At 46.4% G+C, this 23,655-nt stretch overlaps 1 protein-coding gene across 3 annotated transcripts in view; it reads right to left on the reverse strand.

The window, feature by feature from the left end:
- Positions 1 to 23,655, reverse strand: part of INPP5D (inositol polyphosphate-5-phosphatase D) — a 171,584-nt gene that overhangs the window by 9,542 nt on the left and 138,387 nt on the right. For all 3 annotated transcript variants that reach the window (XM_073674490.1, XM_073674489.1, XM_073674491.1), the window contains 4 exons: positions 17,436 to 17,523; positions 13,717 to 13,869; positions 13,374 to 13,461; positions 7,885 to 7,959 (listed from right to left, as the gene is read on the reverse strand). In XM_073674490.1, coding sequence (XP_073530591.1) covers positions 7,885 to 7,959; positions 13,374 to 13,461; positions 13,717 to 13,869; positions 17,436 to 17,523 — 404 coding nt within the window. The remainder of the gene's footprint in view (positions 1 to 7,884; positions 7,960 to 13,373; positions 13,462 to 13,716; positions 13,870 to 17,435; positions 17,524 to 23,655) is intronic.

The raw sequence follows: 23,655 nt of genomic DNA on the forward strand, positions 1-23,655 counted from the left end.
AAACGCATGAAACATGCGTAATGTACTGTGTATCTTTGGGTGGCCATAAATTATAGCTGTTATTCTCTGAACAACTATTCCTCAATACCCTCCTGTACATGTAAATTAAGCTTGGCTGAACAAACTTCTGTTTTTTATAGGGAGAGGGCTATAACACACTAACAGACACCACTGGCCTCTCATGAGAACAAAGGATCGTGCATGATGAAATCTGATATGTCCAATCCTTGTTTGCCTACAACATCTGCTGCTGGGGAAAGTTGGGGCATCCCAATATACAGTACAGCGGGTGAAATAAGTATTGAACACGTCACCAATTTTCTAAGTAAATACATTTCTAAAGGGGCTATTAACATGGGTAACAACTCATCCAATCCACACAGGAAATAAATCAAACCATAGATGTCCATAAATTAAGTTATGTATAATAATGAGAAATGACACAAGGAAAATGTATTGAACATTTATTTAAGACTTTGTACAAAAGCCTTTGTTGGAGATGACTGCTTCAAAACACCTCCTGTATGGAGAAACTAGTCGCATGCATTGCTCAGGTGTGAGTTTGGCCCATTCTTCCACACAAACATTCTTCAAATCCTGAAGATCTCTTGGGCTCCTTCTATGAACTCTAAGTTGTAGTTCCTTCCATAAATTTCCTATTGGATTCAGGTGCGTTGATCAGCTCGGCCATTCTAGCAGCTTTATTTTCTTTCTCTGAAACCTATTGAGTTTCTTTGGCTGTGTGTTTGTGTGTTGCTGAAATGTCCACATTCATTTAATCTTCACCATCCTGGTAGATGGCAGCAGATTTCTTTCAAGAATATAGAACCTACAAGGTTAACATTGGAGCTCTGAATTCAACATAAATATATTTTTCTTAAAGTCAATAAATCACATGAAGCAATAGTAGAAATCCACAATAAAAGGAGGCTATTTCTACTGTTACTTCATGTCATTTATTAACTTTAATAAAAATATATTTTTATTGAATTCAGTGCTCCAATCTTATCCTTGTAGGTTCTATATTATTTGAGGAGTTTACTTAGTATTTGTTGTGATTACAATATTTCCACTGAAAAAATATTAATGGGGAATCATATGTTTCATTTAACAATATGTCCCTAGCTTATTTAATGTTCTCTTCATCCTGTGAATTTGATGATTTTGTTTTTTTCTTTCAAGAATGCCTCAGTACATTTGTCCTTTCATTCTTCCTTCAATAATATGAAGTTTGCCAGCGTCGTATGCTGAAAAACAGCCCCACACCATGATGTTCACACTTCCAAACTTCAATGTTGTTTTTTTGGGGTGATATGCAGTGCCTTTTGGCCTCCAAACATGGTGTGTAATATGGCATCCGAAAAGTTTAATTTTGATCTCATCTGACCAGTTTATATTCTCACAGCATTTCACAGGCTTGTCTAAATGTTGTTGAGCAAACTTTAAACGCGCTTGAACATGCTTTTTGTTCAGCAGGTTAGCATGCATACAGGCCATGGTGGTTGAGTGCATTACTTATCGTTTTCTTTAAAACAATTGTACCTGCTAATTCCGGGTCTTTCTGTAGCTCTCCACGGGTGATCCTTGGCTCTTGGACAACTCTTCTGATAATTCTTTTCACTCCTGTGTCTGAAATCTTGCGGGGAGCACCTGGTCATGGCCGGTTTTTGGTGAAATGATGTTCTTTACATTTCCGGATTATTGCCTCAACAGTGGTCACTGGAACCTTCAGTAGTTTAGATATTCTTCAGTAACCAATGCCATCAGTATGTTTTGCAATAATAAGGTTGCAAAGGTCTTGCGACAGTTGACTGGTTTTACCCATCATGAGATGTTTCTTGTGTGGCACCTTAATAATGAGACACATTTTTATAGACCATCAGTTGACCCAGCTGATAACATTTTTCACTAAGTGACAGGGTTGCTTTCTAATTACTGATAATTTCAGCTGGTGTCATGACTTTCCATGGCTTTTTGCACCTATCCTTCTTTCTGCAGCTCTGCAGGTTCTCTGTGCATTGGAATCTCCCAAGTGTGAGCTGACTAATTTTCTTTTCTATATTCTCTTTCTTCAAGTGTCAATACTTTTTTCCCTGTGTTATTTAGCATTATTACACATAACTTAATTTATGGACATTGATGGTTTGATTTTTTTGCCTGTGTGGATTGGGTGGGTTGTTACTGACATCTAGTGAGAATTTCATGTCATTAGCACCTTTATAAATATATTTACTTTTTTCCCTCGCTGAACATTATGATGGTTGGTTGACCTCAACAAAATGATTAGATTCAGCTGACATACATCTTATGTGTACACTTAACTTTCATGAGAAATGAAATGTATTCAATGACACTGTGTTACGCTCACGCCCGGACGGACTGGCGTGAGCGTGATTAGTGATCCCACTGTACCATGAACCGAGGAGTGCCTGGAGGGGCGTAACTAAGTATCAACCCGATCTGACCAAGGTCGCACGGCGGCTCAGTCGACTCCGTGAACCAAGGCGGAACCGAGCAGAGGGACCAGGTGCTACTCCAGTTCAGACCCCGGTCACAGCTGTTGACCCACACCGGGGAATGCAGGAACAGGCAGGTTAGACTGGTATACAGACAGGTGGGTATTGGCAGGCACGGCTGGTATGCAGACAGGTGGGTACTGGCAAGCACGGCTGGTATGCAGACAGGTGGGTACTGACAAGCACGGCTGGTATGCAGACAGGTGGGTACTGGCAAGCACGGCTGGAGTGCAGACAGGGAGATACTGGCAAGCACGGCTGGAGTGCAGACAGGTAGGTACTAGCAGGTTGGAGCGCAGGCTGGATAGGGTCCAGTACAGACTGGGAGACAGGAACAGAGCCACAGATGTGGTAGACAAGCAGAGTAAAGCGAAACCGCCGGAGTGGAGGACAAGGCAGAACAGAGCGGAACAGCAGGAGCGGTGAGCAAGCAGAGCGGAGCGAAACCGCAGGTGCGGTGGACAAGGCAGAGCAGAGCGAAACCGCCGGAGCGGTGGACAAGGCAGAGCAGAGAGGAACCGCCGGAGCGGTGGACAAAGCAGAGCAGAGCGAAACCGCCGGAGCGGTGGACAAGGCAGAGCAGAGCGAAACCGCAGGTGCGGTGGACAAGGCAGAGCAGAGAGGAACCGCCGGAGCGGTGGGCAAGCAGTGCAGAACAAAACCGCAGGTGCGGTGGACAAGGCAGAGCAGAGCGAAACCGCCGGAGAGGTGTACAAGGCAGAGCAGAACAGGGCTGACGGTGCAGGCAGAGAGGACAGGGCTCTGTTCACATGGAACAGATAGGAAAATACAGGAAGATGGCTAGAACACAGGAGGTAGATAGGGAGGAAGGGAAAAGGGACAAGCATAGAGACAAACAGGTAACAGGCTAGGAGACAGTTCAGACAGGAACTGATACTGCAACGAGATACAGGAACGAGCCTGGGTATACAGCCCCCAGGGTGGTGGAAATGGACTAGAAGTCACAGATAACAGGCCTGGGTATACAGCCCCCAGGGTGGTGGAAACAAACTAGAAGTCAGAGATAACAGGCCTGGGTATACAGCCCCCAGGGTGGCAGAAACAGACTAGAAGTCAGAGATAACAGGCCTGGGCATGCAGCCCCCAGGGTGGCAGAAACAGACAAGATACAGGACAAGACCTGGCAACTCAGAGGCAAGGAGCACACTGATAGTTAGTGTTGCTCAGGCACCTCCTTCTGGGTGGAGGGGGTTTAAATATCCAGTGATTCACAGCAATAGGCTGGAGACACATTAGGGGTGCGCCCACAGCAGCTATAAGAATCAGGAAGTAACCGGGCCGCCGCCCTAAGCAGTCAGACAAGAGACATGCACACAGCATGAACTGGAGCAAGGTTTGCAGGCTGGACTGATGGGTAAGATTGCGGTCTTGCATGGTGGGAGGTGGTGCACTATGCAAGCACGCCGCCAGGGATGTTACAGTACCCCCCCCTTTACGCCCCCTCTTCTTCAGGCCTGCAAGGGTCTTCTGCAGAGAATTTGGAGGCCAATCCTTCTCTTCAAGAGGATTACCTCTTCTGTCCACTAGAGGAAACGAAACTGGTCTCATCATCTTGGTGACTAGGATGCTTCCTCCTATCAAGCCATCCTCAGCAACAGATGAAGTGGGTGAAGTACCAGGAACAGCACACAGGAAAGTCTCTCTCCATTTGTTATCAGGTAGCTCCCTGGTGGATTCAGGAGACAACTGGAGGTCTTCCGTCTGGTTGGAGGGGTGCAGAGACTCGGGGGTAACCACCGCCTTGACGTACACTTTGCCAAGCTTACTGGATGAAGTGGGCAGTGTACCAGGTACTGGGTGTAGGAAAGTCTCTCTCCGTTTATTATCAGGTAGCACCCCGGAGGATTCAGGAGACAACTGGATGTCCTCCGCCTGGTTGGAGGGGTGCAGAGACTCGGGGGAAACCACCATCTTGACGTACACTTTGCCAAGCTTACTGGATGAAGTGGGCGGCGTACCAGGTACCGGGTGTAGGAAAGTCTCTCTCCGTTTATCAGGTAGCACCCCGGGGAATTCAGGAGACAACTGGAGGTCCTCCGCCTGGTTGGAGGGGTGCAGAAACTCGGGGGTAAACACCGCCTTGATGGACGTAAGGCCAGATTTATTAGAGACGGAGGGTCCTTGCTTTGGGACCATCTTCAATCTGGTTTCAGAGATGACATGTCTGTGAGCCGGGACGGTACCTGAAGCCAGATCATTGGTACAATCGTCGAGACTGTGTGGGGACATCGCCTCCGCTTCTCTTCCTTCGGAGACTTCAGCGCACAGCGAGTCAGCGACTAGCAGATCTGGTGAAGAAGAAGAAGAAACTGCAGACTGTCCTGAAGATATGGGGACTGGACACCCCTTGTACCTTAGCAGTCCCCCAGGATACACCATGCAGGATCTCCAGACCTGAGCGGGCACTAGATCTCTCGGCTCTGGACGATCTGTGGGTAAGCCAGTCAGCACCTGGAATGTGAACTTCTTCATGTGTAATGCTCCAATCTGGAGCTTAATTTGTACAGACATATTTTGACTGTTTCTGAGTAGGGCTCGTCCTTCCGCTGACTGCCCAAACCGGCTTTTGGAGTTTTCGGACGGGAATCAAACACTGACTCTTCAAGGCTTTAAGCCCGAAACTTCCGGTTAATCCGAGGCCTTCACTTGCCATGGAGACAGTCATGGTCATCTGTGGAGAGGAAACACTAACGCCAAGGGCAGCCTCTCCTACAGGCCTAATGTCTTGGGATTCTCCAACCTTCGCTGGACAAAGACCGTCAGGGGGTCCCAAACAACCGCAGCAGGACCGCAATCCGATTTTGTGACTGAGTTCTGGCCTCTGCTTTGCCTGACGAACATAGTCATCCTTCATGGATTCAGTGCGGATAGCTGCCTTTACAGGCTGGGGAACAGGAGGTCTTTGGGAGGGCAAAACCTGGCGTGACGGTTTACCTCTACGCCTTGCACGTCTGGACTGCCTCTTGAGGTTGGGAAGAGAAGTATTCTGTGGAGCATAGTCATCTTTTGTGGATTCTGGGTGGGCAGCAGTCTCTTCAGGCTGGAGAACTGGTAGGCTACCTACACACATTACCCATCGGGGCTGCTCAGGGATATTGGGAAGGGAAGCTTTAGCAGAGGCTTCAGGATTAGGGTCATCGAAGACCATTAGAAAGGCCACCAGGAAGGCCTGCAGGTCAAAGACGATAGGATCCCATGCTTCCCATAGGGGGGTGATCCATTTCAAGGCGTCACCCGCTAGGTAGGACATCATAAATGCCACTTTAACTAGATCGGTAGGGAAATAGTGAGCATAAAACTTGAAATGCAGCATGCATTGCTGCACAAACGCACGACTTCGTTTTGGATCCCCATAGTACCGTGGCGGATCCGCAGGAACGAGTGCTGATAGCTCCATTTGGGCTGGTGCGTAAGTCGCCGGGACCTCGGCTTGCGGAAAAAAAAATTCTTGGTGCACGTATTCGCCAGACAAGGATTCAAATGTCTCTGAGAGCAAAGGGCCGTGGGGCTCAACGGGAACCGTGGCCTGAGCAAACTGTTACGCTCACGTCCGGACTGACTGGCATGAGCGTGATTAGTGATCCCACTGTACCATGAACCGAGGAGTGCCTGGGGGGGGCGTAACTAAGTATCAACCCGATCCGACCAAGGTCGCACGGCGGCTCAGTCGACTCCGTGAACCAAGGAGGAACCGAGCAGAGGGACCAGGTGCTACTCCAGGTCAGACCCCAGTCACAGCTGTTGACCCACACCGGGGAATGCAGGAACAGGCAGGTTAGACTGGCATACAGACAGGTGGGTATTGGCAGGCACGGCTGGTATGCAGACAGGTGGGTACTGGTAAGCACGGCTGGTATGCAGACACGTGGGTACTGGCAAGCACGGCTGGTATGCAGACAGGTGAGTACTGACAAGCACGGCTGGTACGCAGATAGGTGGGTACTGGCAAGCACGGCTGGAGTGCAGACAGAGAGATACTGGCAAGCACGGCTGGAGTGCAGACAGGTAGGTACTAGCAGGTTGGAGCGCAGGCTGGGTAGGGTCCAGTACAGACTGGGAGACAGGAACAGAGCCGCAGATGTGGTAGACAAGCAGAGTAAAGCGCAACCGCCGGAGCGGAGGACAAGGCAGAGCAGAGCGGAACCGCAGGTGCGGTGGACAAGGCAGAGCAGAGCGAAACCACCGGAGCGGTGGACAAGGCAGAGCAGAGCGAAACTGCCAGAGCGGTGAGCAAGCAGAGCGGAGCGAAACCGCAGGTGCGGTGGACAAGGCAGAGCAGAGCGAAACCGCCGGAGCGGTGGACAAGGCAGAGCAAAGAGGAACCACCGGAGCGGTGGACAAGGCAGAGCAGAGCGAAACCGCAGGTGCAGTGGACAAGGCAGAGCAGAGAGGAACCGCTGGCACGGTGAGCAAGCAGAGCAGAACAAAACCTCAGGTGTGGTGGACAAGGCAGAGCAGAGCGAAACCGCCGGAGCGGTGGACAAGGCAGAGCAGAACAGGGCTGACGGTGCAGGCAGAGAGGACAGGGCTCTGTTCACATGGAACAGATAGGGAAAATACAGGAAAATGGCTAGAACACAGGAGGTAGATAGGGAGGAAGGGAAAAGGGACAAGCAGAACCAGATACACACAAGGTACTTACAATGAAGTAGCGAGTGGACACAAAATTCACAAACAGAAGTACAGAGACAACGAGTTGGAGTTAGGTGCAAGTTCAGACACTGCATGAAAAGGGAGGGTACGGACATAGAGACAAACAGGTAACAGGCTAGGAGACAGTTCAGACAGGAACTGATACTGCAACGAGATACAGGAACGAGCCTGGGTATACAGCCCCCAGGGTGGTAGAAACAGACTAGAAGTCAGAGATAACAGGCCTGAGTATGCAGCCCCCAGGGTGGCAGAAACAGACTAGAAGTCAGAGATAACAGGCCTGGGTATGCAGCCCCCAGGGTGGCAGAAACAGACAAGATACAGGACAAGACCTGGCAACTCAGAGGCAAGGAGCACACTGATAGTTAGTATTGCTCAGGCACCTCCTTCTGGGTGGAGGGGGTTTAAATATCCAGTGACTCACAGCAATAGGCTGGAGACGCATTAGGGGTGCGCCCACAGCAGCTTTAAGAATCAGGAAGTAACCGGGCCGCCGCCCTAAGCAGTCAGACAAGAGACATGCACACAGCATGAACTGGAGCAAGGTTTGCAGGCTGGACTGATGGGTAAGATTGCAAGCACGCCGCCAGGGATGTTACACACTGGTTAACAAATTGCCTACAGAACAGCCCCCCTCCCACCATGTCCGCAGTGAGTAGTTCTGTGATATCACCAGTTCTAAATACAAGAATACCTGCTCAATGCGTCCGGAGACAACAGTGGAACACCTCGTACTCGCGCCATTTTATCAGCAAAGCCTTTTCCACTCCTGCAATCACAGAAGAATAGAGTAGACTTTATTTGTATTTTTCAATGGGATTGATGACCATTATTAATTATAGAAATGTTTGCATTTTCTTATTAGATGACTCCGCTCTTTACACCGGCATCACAGATTACATTTTTAACATCGCAGCAGCAAAAATATTTTCGGAATCATGACCACTGGGACTAATCTTTTTTTTCACAAAAATGTCAATAGTCACTAATGCCTTAAATGTGTTCCTTAGGGGTTCTGTTAGTTTTGACGGCAATAAAGCTCTGCAGACTTTGAAATTCATGCAAGAAATAATGTAGTGGCACATGACCAGAAAATTCTCTTAGGCTGTGTGCCCACGATGAGTTTTTGGTGAGTTTTTGATGCTGCATATTTTCACTGCATCAGAAAAGCAGTGTTTAGGCTATGTTCACACGTTGCATTTTTGCTTCATTTGTTTCTGCAGGCAAAACCTGCTCTCATAGCAGTAAAGAAGATATTTGCAATAAGCAGGTTTTGCGGCATTTTTCAGGATCCCAAAGTTCAGCTTTGTTTTCACCACAGAAGCATGAACACAGGTCACCAATGCAAGATATATGTGAAATCATAAAACAATTGTTGGAAAAGGGGCAATTTGATCAAATTATTTAGTGGAAAAAGATTTTTATGTCTGAAAAAATAGTGAACAAAAAAGTTCATATGAGTTCATTAAAAAATTCACAATTAACAGCAGGGGGAGGTGAATTGGTCAGGAATAGTTTACCTCAGTCATTGGCAGAACATTAAGTTTGTATGACACTGTTTACTTTTACACTTTGGTCAGCTCTTGAGTTGCTCAGGTATTGTTCAATTTCACACCTTGGTCAGCCAATGTTTACTTTGCATTCATCACTGATTTAATTAAACTGTACTAATCCTAACTGCCATTCTCAGGTGAGAACACCAAGACATTATGGTTTAAAGTTGAGGAAAATCACAAAAATAAATGTGTTTTACCATACTGCTGTACATGCTTTTTTTTTCCACTAAAAACGCAGCAAAACCTGATACCTGAGTTTTTTTGCTACGTTTTTGCACTTACTCATTGCTCTCTATGGGTGAAAAAACTCTGCAAAAACGCTGAACAACCGCTGAAAGAAGTGACATTCTGCAGTTTTCAAAAATGCAACAGTTTTCTGATTCAGTCATTAAAAAAAAAAACAATGTGTGTGCATGAGATTTCTGAAATCTCATAGCTTTTGCTGGTACTGTAAAATGCATCTACCGTATATTCCGGCGTATAAGACGACCTGGTGTATAAGACGACCCCCCTACTTTCCTGTTAAAATATAGAGTTTAGGATATATTCACCGTATAAGACTACCCCTTTTCCAACGCATACCAAACACCGGTAAAAATTAAAAAAAAACAGATTTGAATTTAACATGGTCCTTTTTTAATTTAAATTCTTATGACATGCAGGTATATAGCAGGAAAACTGTCACTCATAAACATATTAAAATAGGGGGGACCCCACGTCATTTTTTGGGGGGGTCCCCCATTCTAATAGCTAGTAAAGGCTAGGTATTCAGCTGGGGGCTGATATTAGTAGCCTGGGAAGCTCCGTGGGTATTACCCCCTTCCCAGACTTCAAACATCTGCCCCAGCCGTCTGCTTAACCTCCGCTAGAGACTATAATGATGGTGGATCCCACGCCAATTTTCTTTTTAAAAAATCCTTTATTTTAACACTAAATGACAATTGAGGGGTTAATAAAGATGCAGTCCCTAAATTATTATTAATTTTGTAATTAATTTTTCCCAAAAATGTTGACGTGGGCTTCGCCATATTTTTGTGTCCAGCCAGGTACAGCAGGCAGGAACGGGCTGCCCCCAACCACCAGCTGCCTATTTGTACCTGGCCGGACACAACAATATAGGGAAGCCCTTTTTTTTTTAATTATTTCATGAAATAATTTAAAAAAAAAGACGTGGGGCTTCGCCCTATTTTTGTGTCCAGCCAGGTACAACTAGGCAGCTGGGGGCTGGAATCTGCAGCGCAGGGAGACCCAAGCTTTCTGGGCCCCCCCCGCTGCAAATTGCAGTCCGCAGCCACCCCGGAAAATGGCGCGTTCATAGAAGCGCCATCTTCTGGCGCTGTACCCAACTCATCCAGGGCCCTGGTGCGGTGGCTCACTGGGTAATAAAGGGGTTAGGGCCAGCTTGGCATTATCAGCTGGCCCTAAGCCCGAAATTCATGGGGTCACGCCAATATTAGACATGACCACCATGAATTTCTAGTAAAGTAATTAAAAAAAACACAACACCCAGAATAAAGTCCTTTAATTGAAATAAAGACACAATTTTTTAATGTTCTAAATTAAACCATACTTACCATCACACCCATTCCAGCTGAAGCCAACGATCTCCTGCAATAAAAGTAAAATAATAAAGCAACCTCATCCTTACCTTTCCATGGTTCCCAGGACCGGTCCAGCTCTGCTACATTCACATGACAGGCTGCACCGCAGCAGAACGCTGCCGTTCAGCTTGCCATGCGGCAGACACTGAGAAGCGCAGGCATGCTTGTGCTCCTCAGTGTCTGACTGTGACGGCATCCAGATGAGCCGAGGTCATGTCCAATGAACTCGGCTCACCTCATGCACGTCACTGACAGCGTGGGAAAATTCTCCTGCTCCCCGCATGCGCAGTAGAAGTTTCCCACGCTGTCAGTGACGGACGTCCAGGAGGTGAGCTGAGTTCATTGTCGGCTCATCTGGATGCCGTCACAGTCAGACACTGAGGAGCGCAAGCATGCCTGCGCTTCTCAGTGTCTGCGGGATGACAGGCTGGATGGCAGCGTTCTGCTGCGGTCCAGCCTGTCATCTCGATGTAGCAGAGCTGAAGCTGTCCTGGGAACCATGGAAAGGTAAGGATGAGGTTGGTTTATTATTTTTCTTTTATTGCAGGAGATCGTTGGCTTCAGCTGGAATGGGCGTGATGGTAAGTATGGTTTAATTTAGAACAATAAAGAATTGTGTCTTTATTTCAATTAAAGGACTTTATTCTGGGTGTTTGTGTTTTTTTTAACTTTGACTATGGGGTTAGTAATGGGGGTGTCTTATAGACGCCTCTCCATTACTAACCTGGGCTTGATGTCAGCTGGCATTATAAGCTGACATCAACCCCAACCCTATTACCCCCTGCCACCGCACCAGGGCAGCGTGGAAGAGCGAGGCTAAGTGCCAGAATTGGCGCATCCTATGGATGCGCCATTTCTGGGGCGGCTGACGGCTGGTGTTTCTAGCCTGGGAGGGGGCCAATATTCATGGCTCCCTTCCTGGGCTATTAATATCAGCCCCCAGCTGTCTGCCTAGCCTTTGCTAGCTATTAAATTAGGGGGGACCCCACGTCATTTTTTTTGGGGGGTCCCCCATTTTAATAGCTAGTAAAGACTAGGTATTCAGCTGGGGGCTGATATTAGTAGCCTGGGAAGCTCCGTGGGTATTACCCCCTTCCCAGGCTTCAAACATCTGCCCCAGCTGTCTGCTTAACCTCCGCTAGAGCCTAAAATTAAGGGGAACCCCACGCCAATTTTTTTTAATAATAAATCCTTTATTTTAATACTAAATGACAAGTACAGTAACCAACACTATCACTGTACTTCATATATATGTGACTGACATGTTTCTATCTATCTAATCTATGTGTGAAGCTCTATTCTGTCTGTTATAAATTGTCGGGTACCGCTGCTGAATTGCCGGCCGGCTTTTTTAAAGAGACGGTGCATGAAAACACTATTATTTGTTTTAATAAATCCTTTACACTAAATGACAAGTACAGTAAGCAACACTGTCACTGTACTTCATATATATGTGACTGACATGTTTCTATCTATCTAATCTATGTGTGAAGCTCTATTCTTTCTATTCTAAATTGTCGGGTGCCGGCTTATGCCGCTGCTGAATTGCCGGCTTTTCATATATTGTCACAGAAGCGATGCGAACTTCCCTGCTCCGGGCACAGCGCAGCGCTTCTGTGACAAGTGAAAGCTGTCGGCACAGAAGCCCTGCGCTGTGTCCGGAGCTGGGAATACGCAGCGATGTGTCAGTTTCAGCACAGAAGCGCTGACTGTCTGGACCTACCGCCGCCGTATTTTAACTCCCTCCACCTTATATTAACTCCGACATGGCAGGGATACGGCCACGGCAGCTTATTAACACCCCCAGAGTATCCCCGCATGTCAATTTCTGAAAGTTTAAAAGCATTACCGGCGTATAAGACGACCCCAGACTAGACAGAAGATTTTTCAGTCTTCAAAAGTCGTCTTATATGCCGGAATATACGGTAATTAAAAATGCAGCAAAAGACAAAGCAAAAATGCAACGTGTGAGCATAGCCTTACAGTTCCAGCAAAGTGGATGGGATTTATAGAACTCTCATGCTCACTCTGCTTTTTTTTTACTCAGCGTAAACTGACCTGCAGTGCGTGTTTCAAACCCACATTGTCAGTTTCTCTTTTGGGTACGCTGAGTTTTATGTGTAGATTTTCTTGCATTGCATTAGATGCGGAAAATCCACCGATATTAAAGGCACACGTGTTTTCACTGCACAAACGCATCAGAAACAAATGTAATTCACACATTGCTATATCAATAAAGTTTTGTCAAAGCAAAATATTGGGAAGTATGAAAGACAAAGCAGCTTTTTTTAAAACATGACATAAAATGAGATGAAAAGCGAAGCGTCAAAAACGCAATGTAAAAATATGCTAATCACACTCTGATCGGCATTTGCTCAGAGTGTGATCATAGTGTGATTAGATTTCTCTGTCTTCTCATTTCTGTCAATTCGTGAAAATAGGACCACACTCGGATATCATCTGAGTGCAGTCCGATCTTTTTTCATCTGAATATCGGATGCAAATTATGAAAACTGCAATTTTTTTCCTTCGACATACGCCTCTCACCCAGCCAAACCAGATCTCACACTTTGCACTGACCAGGGACAGTACCCAGAAACATAGTGTCTACAAATTGAGATTCTGGTTCTGGCCTTTATCCTAAGTCATGTGAGAAGACTCGTTAGAGGGTCGATATTGACTTTTAGGATTGCTATTTCCTATAGGAGGCATTAGAGTTCTGGTCCTCTTCCTCTCTGAAGAGACAATTTGCATAGCCCCATAGGGGACTTTTAGTGAGCTGGCTACAATATGTGTGAAACTTTTGCAGTTGGTAACTTTTTGGGTTATATTTATAAACTTTATGGAGCTCAATATACGCCAGTTTCTGGTGTAAACTATCCCCTCTTACCATAGAAGTTCAGTACTTTCTGCAGAACAACTTCACTTTTGTGTAGCATGAAATGATGATAAATAAAATAATAATAATTATTCTGCGATGTCCTTACTGCTGTATGTAAGAATAGATTAAGACACTTTGTGATTACCTGGATGCCTGTTCCCATTGCTGGCTGCATTGTGCTTTTATTTGTTGCTTTTGTGATACAGTTTCATCTTTCTCAATCTTCACAAAATCTAAGATACAAATATTAACATAGTATAATGTGTAATAAACTGTAGCACTGTCAAAGGCATAAAAAAATCAGTGTATGGTAAAAAAGTGTTTTGATTTTTTTTATCTAGCACCATATAAACAGAGTTTTTCTAACTCATCCACGTGATAATCTGCAATCTCACAAAACTCCAGATTAAAAATGCTGATATTCATAGATTACATTATAACTAAATCTTACATATTTTTTTTCCAACTGATTATCCTACATGACTTACCATATAACTTCTCTCTCTGTTTTCCAGAGGATGCATGCAGACAGATTTCTCCCTGAAATTGACCTGTATCCTCTCCATGATGTGTCAGAAGGGTGAAGAATGGGAACTGTTTCTGCTGAGGATCTTCCATTCGGAGTGCAATGCAGCCCTCACCTGTCTCAGGCAAGGAAAGAGTGAATTAGGCTTCCTATATAGGGGCAGATTTACTAACAATTAGGCATTTTAAAATTGCGCCAAAATCACACAATGACTCATGCAGGATGATAAATTTGGAAAATCTTTAGATGATCTAGTCTAACTTTACGCCACTTCCTGAGTGAACTTTAAATCATTTTTTGTGCCCCAATTTTAGTGTAATTTGGTGCATCGCAGAATTCTGTTATATTTTAAATAGTTACAAGTCTCCAGAATTATGGCACATTTTGTATAGTATGTCTGCATTCTAGTTTTTTTTTGCAGTAATTTGGTTATAGTTAGCCTAAAGATTGTACTCCATTTTGCATGAATTATGTAGGGGTTTGCTCTATCGGGTAGCCACCTGGAACACGAAGGGTTTTTTTTTATATCACGCATGGAATAATGTTCATTTCTACTGGTTCCACAGCACAAAAACCAAACCATAAACATAAAATCCATAGCCTTGTCCAGGCGCTAACTAAATAATACAGACCCTGGCTACTTATACATGGCTGAGCTAGTCCCAGTTCGGTTACACAAAACAGATATTGTCCACAGCAACCACTGATACTGGCAGTTTGTTTCACTCGGCCTTTGCAGTCTCTTCTCAGAGAGATTCTGACTTGTCTATCTCCAGCTCCAACACAACCCACTCTGCTCAGCTTCCCCCAGCTAACTGACCAGTGAACACTTGGCTTGGTTCTAGTCAATGGTATCCAGGTGCACCTAATCAGGACTTGGAGTGCTAGGATTTAACCCTAGTCCATCTGGCTTTTCTACATATCACCCCCCACACCACTCTGTCCAAAGCTGGGGGCCTGGGCATTGTCTGCTAACCCACAGTGCCTACAGGGTGTGGGCCTCAGGAATTCTACAGGGCTTTAAAATGACCCGAGCGTGAGGCTCATGTTTGATGACACGAGGGTAACCCAGTAACTACAAGAACTCGCCCCTATTTTTGGCTACCATTTTTGGGAATGTGATAAAGGTCCTCTTTAAGTTAAAAAAATAGTCCCTACAGTTGTTCATCTCCTTTAAGTGTCTTTAGCTTATGAGTGTGTGTCTTTATTGTCAGAGTCAATAATTCATATTCAAGTCATCAGTATTATAGCTTAGAGATTATAATGAAATACATATAGAAAATGTGTGAGTGATGACTTTTACAGGAAAAGAGAGAGATGCACTATAAATATAATAAGATGCCAAAGAACCTGAACTATTTTTATATCAATTAGAAAGATAAGATGGTTTGCATCCAAATCTGACTGCTGCCGAGGAATAGAACATATCTACATATGCTCTGTATTCCTTATAGCAGATGGGAGAACAGAGCCTGCAAACTCCATGCGCTTCTGTGTCGTTGAATACGGACATTGGAACGGTTCAGTGGTGCTTCTATTAAAGCACCACTCCAGCTGTTTTGTTTTTTTTAGCGCTGGAGTGGCACTTTAAATCTAAGCCCCCTGTCCCCAGTCATATACTAACTCTCTGGAGTTTTCACCGTTTTTCGGGGCTGCCATCTCGTGACAGTAGCTACTGACTGGCGGGAAGTCAGAAGCTACGTCACAAGCTCTTAATACAAGTCCATGAGAGCCAGAACGAGGTCCTCATAGACTTGTATTGAAAAGTGACCCCCGCGCTGCTCCATGAAACACTGGAGCTGCCGGCAGGTCACTTCTCTCCGGAGACCGACGAGAGCGGCGGCGAAAACCTATGAAAACACAAGAAGGCGAGTATCAGATGGGGCAGGGGAATTACATTTGAAGCACCACTCCAGCTGTGCAATAAAAAAAACGTTGGAGTGGTGCTTTAAGCAAAGGTCAGTGGTAACAGTCACCTATAGTCAAATAAAGCCAAAGTTTTTAACTTCTTCCTTTACCTTATTTCCTAGCCTACTTTTAATCAATTTTGGCATTTTTAGGGAACCTGCCACAATGACTAAGTTATTAAAGCTAAGTCATAAGCATGCATGATACTTTAAAGCACCACTTGAGCGTTTGTTTTTTTTATTTTAGCTCTGGAGTGGTGCCATTAATCTAAGTTCCCTGACCCTAGTTTTATACTCACCATCCGCCGTCTTTAGCTCTTCCCGGTACTGTTCTTGTCCTGCGACGCCATCTTGTAAACGCATCTTCTAATTGACCAGAAGTCAGAGGTAGCTCACAAGCTCTCAGTGTAAGTCTATGAGGCCTCGTTCTGCCTCTCATAGACTTACATTGAGTAGTGACTTCCGGATCGCCCAGCAAACAATGGAGTGATTGGGCAGGTCACAACTGGAGCGGCTCTGATAGATAAAGAGTGTGGCTGGTGAATATAATACCAGGGTCAGGGAAATTAGATTAGTGACCCCACTCCAGCGGTAAAATAAAGAAAACCGCTGAAGCGGTGCTTTAATAGGGTTGCCCAATTACGCCCACTATCTATGAGGGCTGAGACTAAAACACTACTCCCTATGGAGCTGCGTGGTGCATCACTTCAGCCAGTCTGCAACCATGAAATGGCTTGGGTTTACTAAATATAACTATTTGTGCAACGCTCCATTAGGACGTTACACTGATGCCATAAAATACAGATGTATCAAGTGCCAACATTACAGACGACACGCAACTCTATTTACATAGTGTGCCATTCTAATTATTAGACCGGTACACTACATAGATAGCATAGCGCACCATGGCACTGAATGGAAATAGAGTGGCATATCTTCTTGTTGGCACTTGCCACACCTGTAAAGTAGTTTGTCATTGTGATCACTTTTCTTCTACTTGAAAATATTCTAGATAAACTGAGCAGAAGCTCAATCCATATTACATGACATGATGGAATGGGATATCACATAATATGCTAGACCCTTAATCCATACTGGTTGTTAGTTTTGATGCAGAGGCAGCATTGTATATTCCACGTATCTAAAGGGTTTGCGCAAAGTGTTGAACTTTCGCTTCCCTGGGTGTCCAACTTCTGGGAGCTCCATAAATCCCAAAGAGAGACAAATCTTAATGGAGTGGAAGGTAATCGTGTGCATCTTTACTACACTTATTCTCTTGATGTACAATACAAAGTTATATTGTGGTACCGTGTTAACCAGAAAAATCGATGTAAATACTTTTATGCCCAAAGATGACAAAAATATTCTCGGAGTGATACCTTTATTGGCTAAACAGAAAAAATATATCTGCAAGCTTTCAGAGCACAAAGGCTTCTTCTTCACACAGGATTACAAAAAAAAAAATCCTTCCTGAAAAAGGAGCCCCAGTGCTCTGAAAGCTTGCAGATATTTTGCAGATATATATATTTTTCTGGTTTGCCAATAAAGGTATCACTCCGAGAATACCATTGTTATTTTTGTGCATAAAAATATCTACAACACTTATTCTCTATGAGGCTAAGGCAAGCGCTGTATTCTGCTTTCTATCGAAGTCCCATATACAATTGATGGAGCAGAAGTTGAGCATGCAGAGCCTCATTCTTTGATATATGGGGATCCACACGGTCCGACAGAAAATACATCATTATGACAGGTCTACAGTATGTCTACTAACCATATGACTCGTCTGTGTCCGAAGACTTGATACAAATCAGTAGGTGCTGGTCCAGAAGGTACTCGAGATCCGAGATGATTGGCGTTAGCTGCAAGGAGAGAACGGTGATAATATATAGAGACCAAAAGGTAGGAAATAACACAATGGGATATGCAGGAAGATTGATGACTGGTGTGATGAGCAGAAAGGGGAAAGGATGGACAAGGTAGGACAACATGTTTATATGAAGGCAAAATTGACCAAAAATGAAACTTTCACACAGGAGAACCATATGATTTGTACAAATGTCATGAGACCAAGAAATATAATGCATTGTAGGACTTAAAGTTAACACCCTACCCCCATATTAACTGTGACTATATGTTTATAATCCTCCCATGCCTTTCCCTGCTATGGGATGGACACAGAACCATCGTCATCAGCGCTAGTCCATTCCACACGAATGGAAAGGCACAGAAGGCATTGTCCAGTCTTTCCAAAATGCTCGCCAGGCCTTTACAGTGGACATTTTTTGGAAGATGTTGCAGCAATGATCTTAGTGACTAAGGCAGAAGAAGGGAGCAAATTATGCCATATTCTCCTGAGGAAGCTAATGAGCGAAACGTGCATTGGAGCGCGGGTAATCAGAGAGTCTTCAGGGTAATTATTAGTGTTGAGCGAGCACTAAAATGCTCGGGTGCACGAAGCTCGGGCCGAGCTCGCCGTGATACTCGGGTGCTCGACCCGAGCAACGAGCCTAATGTTAGTCTATGGAAGACTCGAGCATTTTTGCGGTGGCACCCCCGGCAGTCTTTTAAAAGCCTAACAAGTGCCCAAAACGATAGTGACAGTGCTCAAATGACATGGGGACAGCATGGGGATCACCCCAGGAAGCATTTCTGACCCCCAGGTCACTGCTGTCAACAACGTGGTCAGAGGTATTAAGCCACTTTTACAGGCTCACAATAAAACGTTCAAAAACGAAAGTGAAACTTTTTTCCTGTGAAACATGTTAAGGAACATCCTTTCCAGGGTAAAGACTTGTGTATAAGTTAAAATAAATGACCAAAAACAAAAATACTCCTCCACACCTTCGGCTATGTTCACAAGTAGCATTTTTTATGCGTTTTTGCACTTTTGTATTGCTTTCAACTATGACAAATGCATTCACCGTGAAATGTCATTTTAACATTTTACAACCTTATCTGGCCATGTGCTGTGTGACACATGCATAAAGTGCTGAAAAGACAAGGGAACAGCAACGGGAAGACCCCTGGAAGCATCTCTGACTCCCAGGTCACTGTCTAAAAGTGTGCCCATCATAAGTGATCCTTACCGCATCAGAAGATGCAGACTTGCAACTATCCCCATGCAAGTTCTAGTCCCAGGGCAGTGTTCAATTGTACCTCCCCCATTCCTTGCAATACAAGCTCAAGTATGCAGCCTGCCACCCACCCACAGGCTGCAATACCATACTGCTTGCTTGCTTGAACTTGAAATTGGGCCTTTTAGGCATGTGGAGGCGGAATCTGGCCACCACGTCATGGCTGTGTTGGCGGCCTGGAATCCATACTCAGTCCCCAGCCGCCCGGCGGCTGGGTGTCCATACTCGGTCCCCAGCCGCCCCGCGGCCGGGTGTCCACACATGATCCCCAGCCGCCTGGGGGCAGCCGGGTGTCCATAAACGGTCCCCAGCCGCCCCTATTTCTCCTTGGAACATCCCCCCACACACTTTTCTTAGCCCGGCCTGCTTTAGGCAGCATTGGACGAGCCCATCAGAGAACCAGACTCCTCCGGTGGCCCTGACTTCTCCATCGGTGGAGTTGAGAGCGCCAAGGTAAGGAGCATGATGATGATGACAGAAGTTAGCATCTGCTATGTTTTCTTTTAATGCAAGTGTAATTGTGCAGCCTGCCACCCACCCACCCCCAGACTGCAATTCCATACTGCTAGCTTGCACTTGAAATGGGGTCTTTTAGTTTGGAGGAGGCCGAAGCTGGCCACTACCTCATGGCTGTTTCGGCAGCGAGGTATCCATACTCAGTCCCCAGCCGCCCATATTTGTCCTGGTGTGCCTTATACATAAGATTAAGCGCGTATACCAAAACATTACCTGTGCCCTCCCCAGTGCATTTAGTGGGAAGGAGAGCCTATTCCGCTGTAGTGTGTGCATGCCAAACCCCTGTTCATGGTACATGCGAAGATGCCTCCCACCTTGCACCTGTCGTTGCAGACTTGCAACTATCCCCATTCAAGTCCTTGTCCCAGGGCAGTGTTCAATTGTACCTCTCCCATTCCTTGCAATGCAAGCGCAAGTATGCAGCCTGCCACCCACCCACCCCCAGGCTGCAATACCATACTGCTTGCTTGCTTGCACTTTAAATTGGGCCTTTTAGGCATGTGGAGGCGGAATCTGGCCACCACGCCATGGCTGTGTCGGCGGCCTGGTATCCATACTCAGTCCCCAGCTGCCTGGTGGCTGGGTGTCCCCGCTTGCTCCCCAGCCTCCAGGGGGTGGCCGGGTGTCCATACCCCTATTTGTCCCGGTAACCTTTCCCACACTTTTCTTAGCCTGGCCTGCTTTAGGGCAGCATTGGCCAAGCCCACCGGACTATCAGACTCCTCCGGTGGGCCCTGGCTTCTCCATCAGGGGAGTTGAGAGTGCCAAAGTGAGGAGCATGATGAGGATGATAGAAGTTAGCATCTGCTTTGTTTTGTTGTAATGCAAGCGCATGTATGTAGTAGCGGCTAGGCCTGAGGTGGTCAGCGTTTTGGCGCATATCCTACCTCCTCCGAGGATTGCTGGATGTTTTCCTGCTACTATCCAAGTTCTATGACTCTAGTTAAAACAAAGCTTCAGGTGATAAATGATGGATGAGGTAGTGGCAAAGGAGAAAGAGCAGGAGGAACAGGGACCATTCACATCAATATCAGGCCAGTCAACCAGATATGTCTTGTAGGATATGTTTTTGTAACAAAAGGAGCGGTTCGGCTACACAGTTATAGGGCATACAGTGAGTGAAATGCCTACCAAAAATTTCGAGCCACTCCAATGCCCCTTGGAAATGACATGGAGGTCAGAGGGCGTTAACTAAACCTTTTTTTCCATTTATAGCAACTGGGTCTCCCGTGCACTGTTGGCCTAAGCAGTGAATGGAAGGCTTTCCAAAAATTATGAGGAACTGCAATGCCCCTTACAAGAGCCATGTGTGGCACCCCAGGGGTCTGGTCACCACAGTAATAAAGATATTACGTCGGAGAGCAAGTGGGAGGTTTCCTGGTCAGGATCCCTTAAACATGCAACATCCTCCTGCCCCAATCCTGGGAGGGGAGAATTCTGCCCTTATAAACTGGATCTGGGGCGGGGTTGAGTGAGTCAGAGAACAGTCAGAGTCAGAGTGAGAGCAAGGGAAAGTAACAGCAAGGAGCTCTGTAGGAGCTAGGAGCTAAAGACCAGGGGCTGGAAGCTGAGCAGAGCTCGCCCTGGCAGAAGACAATAGGAACCGGACACAGAAGTCCGAAGCTGTGAGGACTTATATATCCAGCAGCAGAAACCAGCCGGCAGGGGATTTCAGGTCCTCTGGCCATAGAAGCCCGGAGGCTCAGTCACAAGCAAGGGACCAGCACCGCCGTCGTGGAGCGGAGGCTAACAGAAGGCCCCAAGTCACCAGCCATACGGGTGAGCACTACACGGTACACTCAGGGACGTGAGCTACTTCTACCAGCTTACAGCAAGGTAGCCAGGAAGAGTGCAGACAGACGGGGAGGCCTACAACTCCACCTGGCCAGGGGAACTCCTGCTTGCTCACAGACTGACTAGGCCTCTTATACTAGCCAGTACTCCCGGGAGGGTCTACCTTATAATCATCAGTAAAGACCATGAACTGCACTGCAAAGACTCTGAGTCATTCCTGCTGCGCTCGTGCACCATCACCCCCATCATCCACACTCACTGCCCTGAGGCTATACTCCTCCCGAGGGGAGTTATCCCATTCTATGCTGCGCACACATCACCAGCCTCAGCGGTCTGCCTCGCAGCGGTGGTACTCCCTGACCGCAATCCACGGGTGGCGCAGTCGGACAATTAACCTCAAAACCTAAGAAAGACTGCCACTGGTTTGACCAGCCTGAGCCACGGGACCGGGTCACCGCCACGGAGACTACAGACCCCAGAGACCCGGCACCGGGTATACCACACACGTGTACACACGGCCCAGGGGGCGCGTCACATGCAGTACAGCATATTACAAACATAAGTCCCATTATTGGGGAGTGGGTGTCCCATGGTATTTGCTTATGCTTTCCCAGGAAAAGCTGCCAAAAATTAGGACGGAGCAACTTGCAATGCCCCTTACAAGAGCCATGCAGTACAGCATATTACAAACATAAGTCCCATTATTGGGGAGTGGGTGTCCCATAGTATTTGCTTATGCTTTCCCAGCAAAAGCTGCCAAAAATTAGGACGGAGCAACTTGCAATGCCCCTTACAAGAGCCATGCAGTACAGCATATTACAAACATAAGTCCCATTATTGGGGAGTGGGTGTCCCATAGTATTTGCTTATGCTTTCCCAGCAAAAGCTGCCAAAAATTAGGACGGAGCAACTTGCAATGCCCCTTACAAGAGCCATGCAGTACAGCATATTACAAACATAAGTCCCATTATTGGGGAGTGGGTGTCCCATGGTATTTGCTTATGCTTTCCCAGCAAAAGCTGCCAAAAATTAGGACGGAGCAACTTGCAATGCCCCTTACAAGAGCCATGCAGTACAGCATATTACAAACATAAGTCCCATTATTGGGGAGTGGGTGTCCCATAGTATTTGCTTATGCTTTCCCAGCAAAAGCTGCCAAAAATTAGGACGGAGCAACTTGCAATGCCCCTTACAAGAGCCATGCAGTACAGCATATTACAAACATAAGTCCCATTATTGGGGAGTGGGTGTCCCATAGTATTTACTTATGCTTTCCCAGCAAAAGCTGCCAAAAATTAGGACGGAGCAACTTGCAATGCCCCTTACAAAAGCCATGCAGTACAGCATATTACAAACATAAGTCCCATTATTGGGGAGTGGGTGTCCCATAGTATTTGCTTATGCCTTGCAAGCAAAAGCTGCCAAAAATAAGGACGGAGGAACTTGCAATGCTGGCACCCTGGTGGTATAGTGGTGGTGGAGGCTGAGGATAAGGAGAAGAAGATTAAACAGCCGAAACGAGGAAGAGTATACCCATGTGTGGGTGTGAAGCGGTGCATGTGAATACACCTCCCGAAATAACACAGTGGATTTGACTTTATGTTACTCTGCTGTCATTTGGTGGTGATGAGAAGTCTGGCCCAATCCAGCCCTTGTTCATTTTGATAAGGGTCAGCTTGTCAGCATTGTCAGTTGACAGGCGAGTGCGCTTATCAGTTATAATTCCCCCAGCGGCACTAAAAACACGCTCCGATAAAACGCTAGCGGCAGGGCAGGCCAGGACCTCCAAGGCGTACAGAGCGAGTTCATTCCAAGTGTCCAGCTTGGATACCCAATAATTAAAAGGCACAGAGGAATCACGGAGGACGCTGGTACGATCGGCAAGGTACTCCCTCACCATCTTTTGAAACTTTCCACTCCTTGTGAGAGTACCCCGTGCCTCAGGGCCTGTAAGCTGGGCGGGTGTCAGAAAACTGTCCCAGAACGTTAACAGTGTTCCCCTGCCTCTGCTGGATTGGAGTTGCATCTCTCTCGCCTGTACGCCTTGGTTGGGCAACGAACTGTGACCTCTGCCGCTAGCGTGTTCAGATGGGAATATTTTTAAGAGTTCTGCAGCAAGGGCCTTCTGGTATTGTCCCATTTTTGTAGACCTCTCCACCTCAGGAATAAGAGAGCCTCAGGAATAAGAGAGTGAAAGTTCTCCTTGTAGCGGGAGTCTACAAGTGTCACCAACCAGTAATGACTGTCACCCAACATTTTGAAAACGCGAGGGTCACGGTTAAGGCAGCGTAACATAAAGTCAGCCATGCGTGCCGGACTGGTAACGGGCAAGATTTCCGTGTCCTCACCAAGATGACGACTGACCATGCTCTCCTCCTCCTCCTCCTCTTCCTCCTCCCCCCTGTCCTCAGGCCACCCACGCTGAACCGACGGTATGACACTTGTACAGGTACTACCGTCTACAACGCATGATAGCAGCTCCTGTTCTTCCTCCTCCTCCTCCTCCTCTCCCTCATTGTCCCCCAATGCACGTTGGGATGAGATGAG

Source organism: Phyllobates terribilis, unplaced genomic scaffold, assembly GCF_046119375.1.
Source record: "Phyllobates terribilis strain yellow unplaced genomic scaffold, ASM4611937v1 Scaffold_3__8_contigs__length_932513732, whole genome shotgun sequence".
In the NCBI taxonomy this organism is placed as follows: Eukaryota; Metazoa; Chordata; class Amphibia; order Anura; family Dendrobatidae; genus Phyllobates; species Phyllobates terribilis.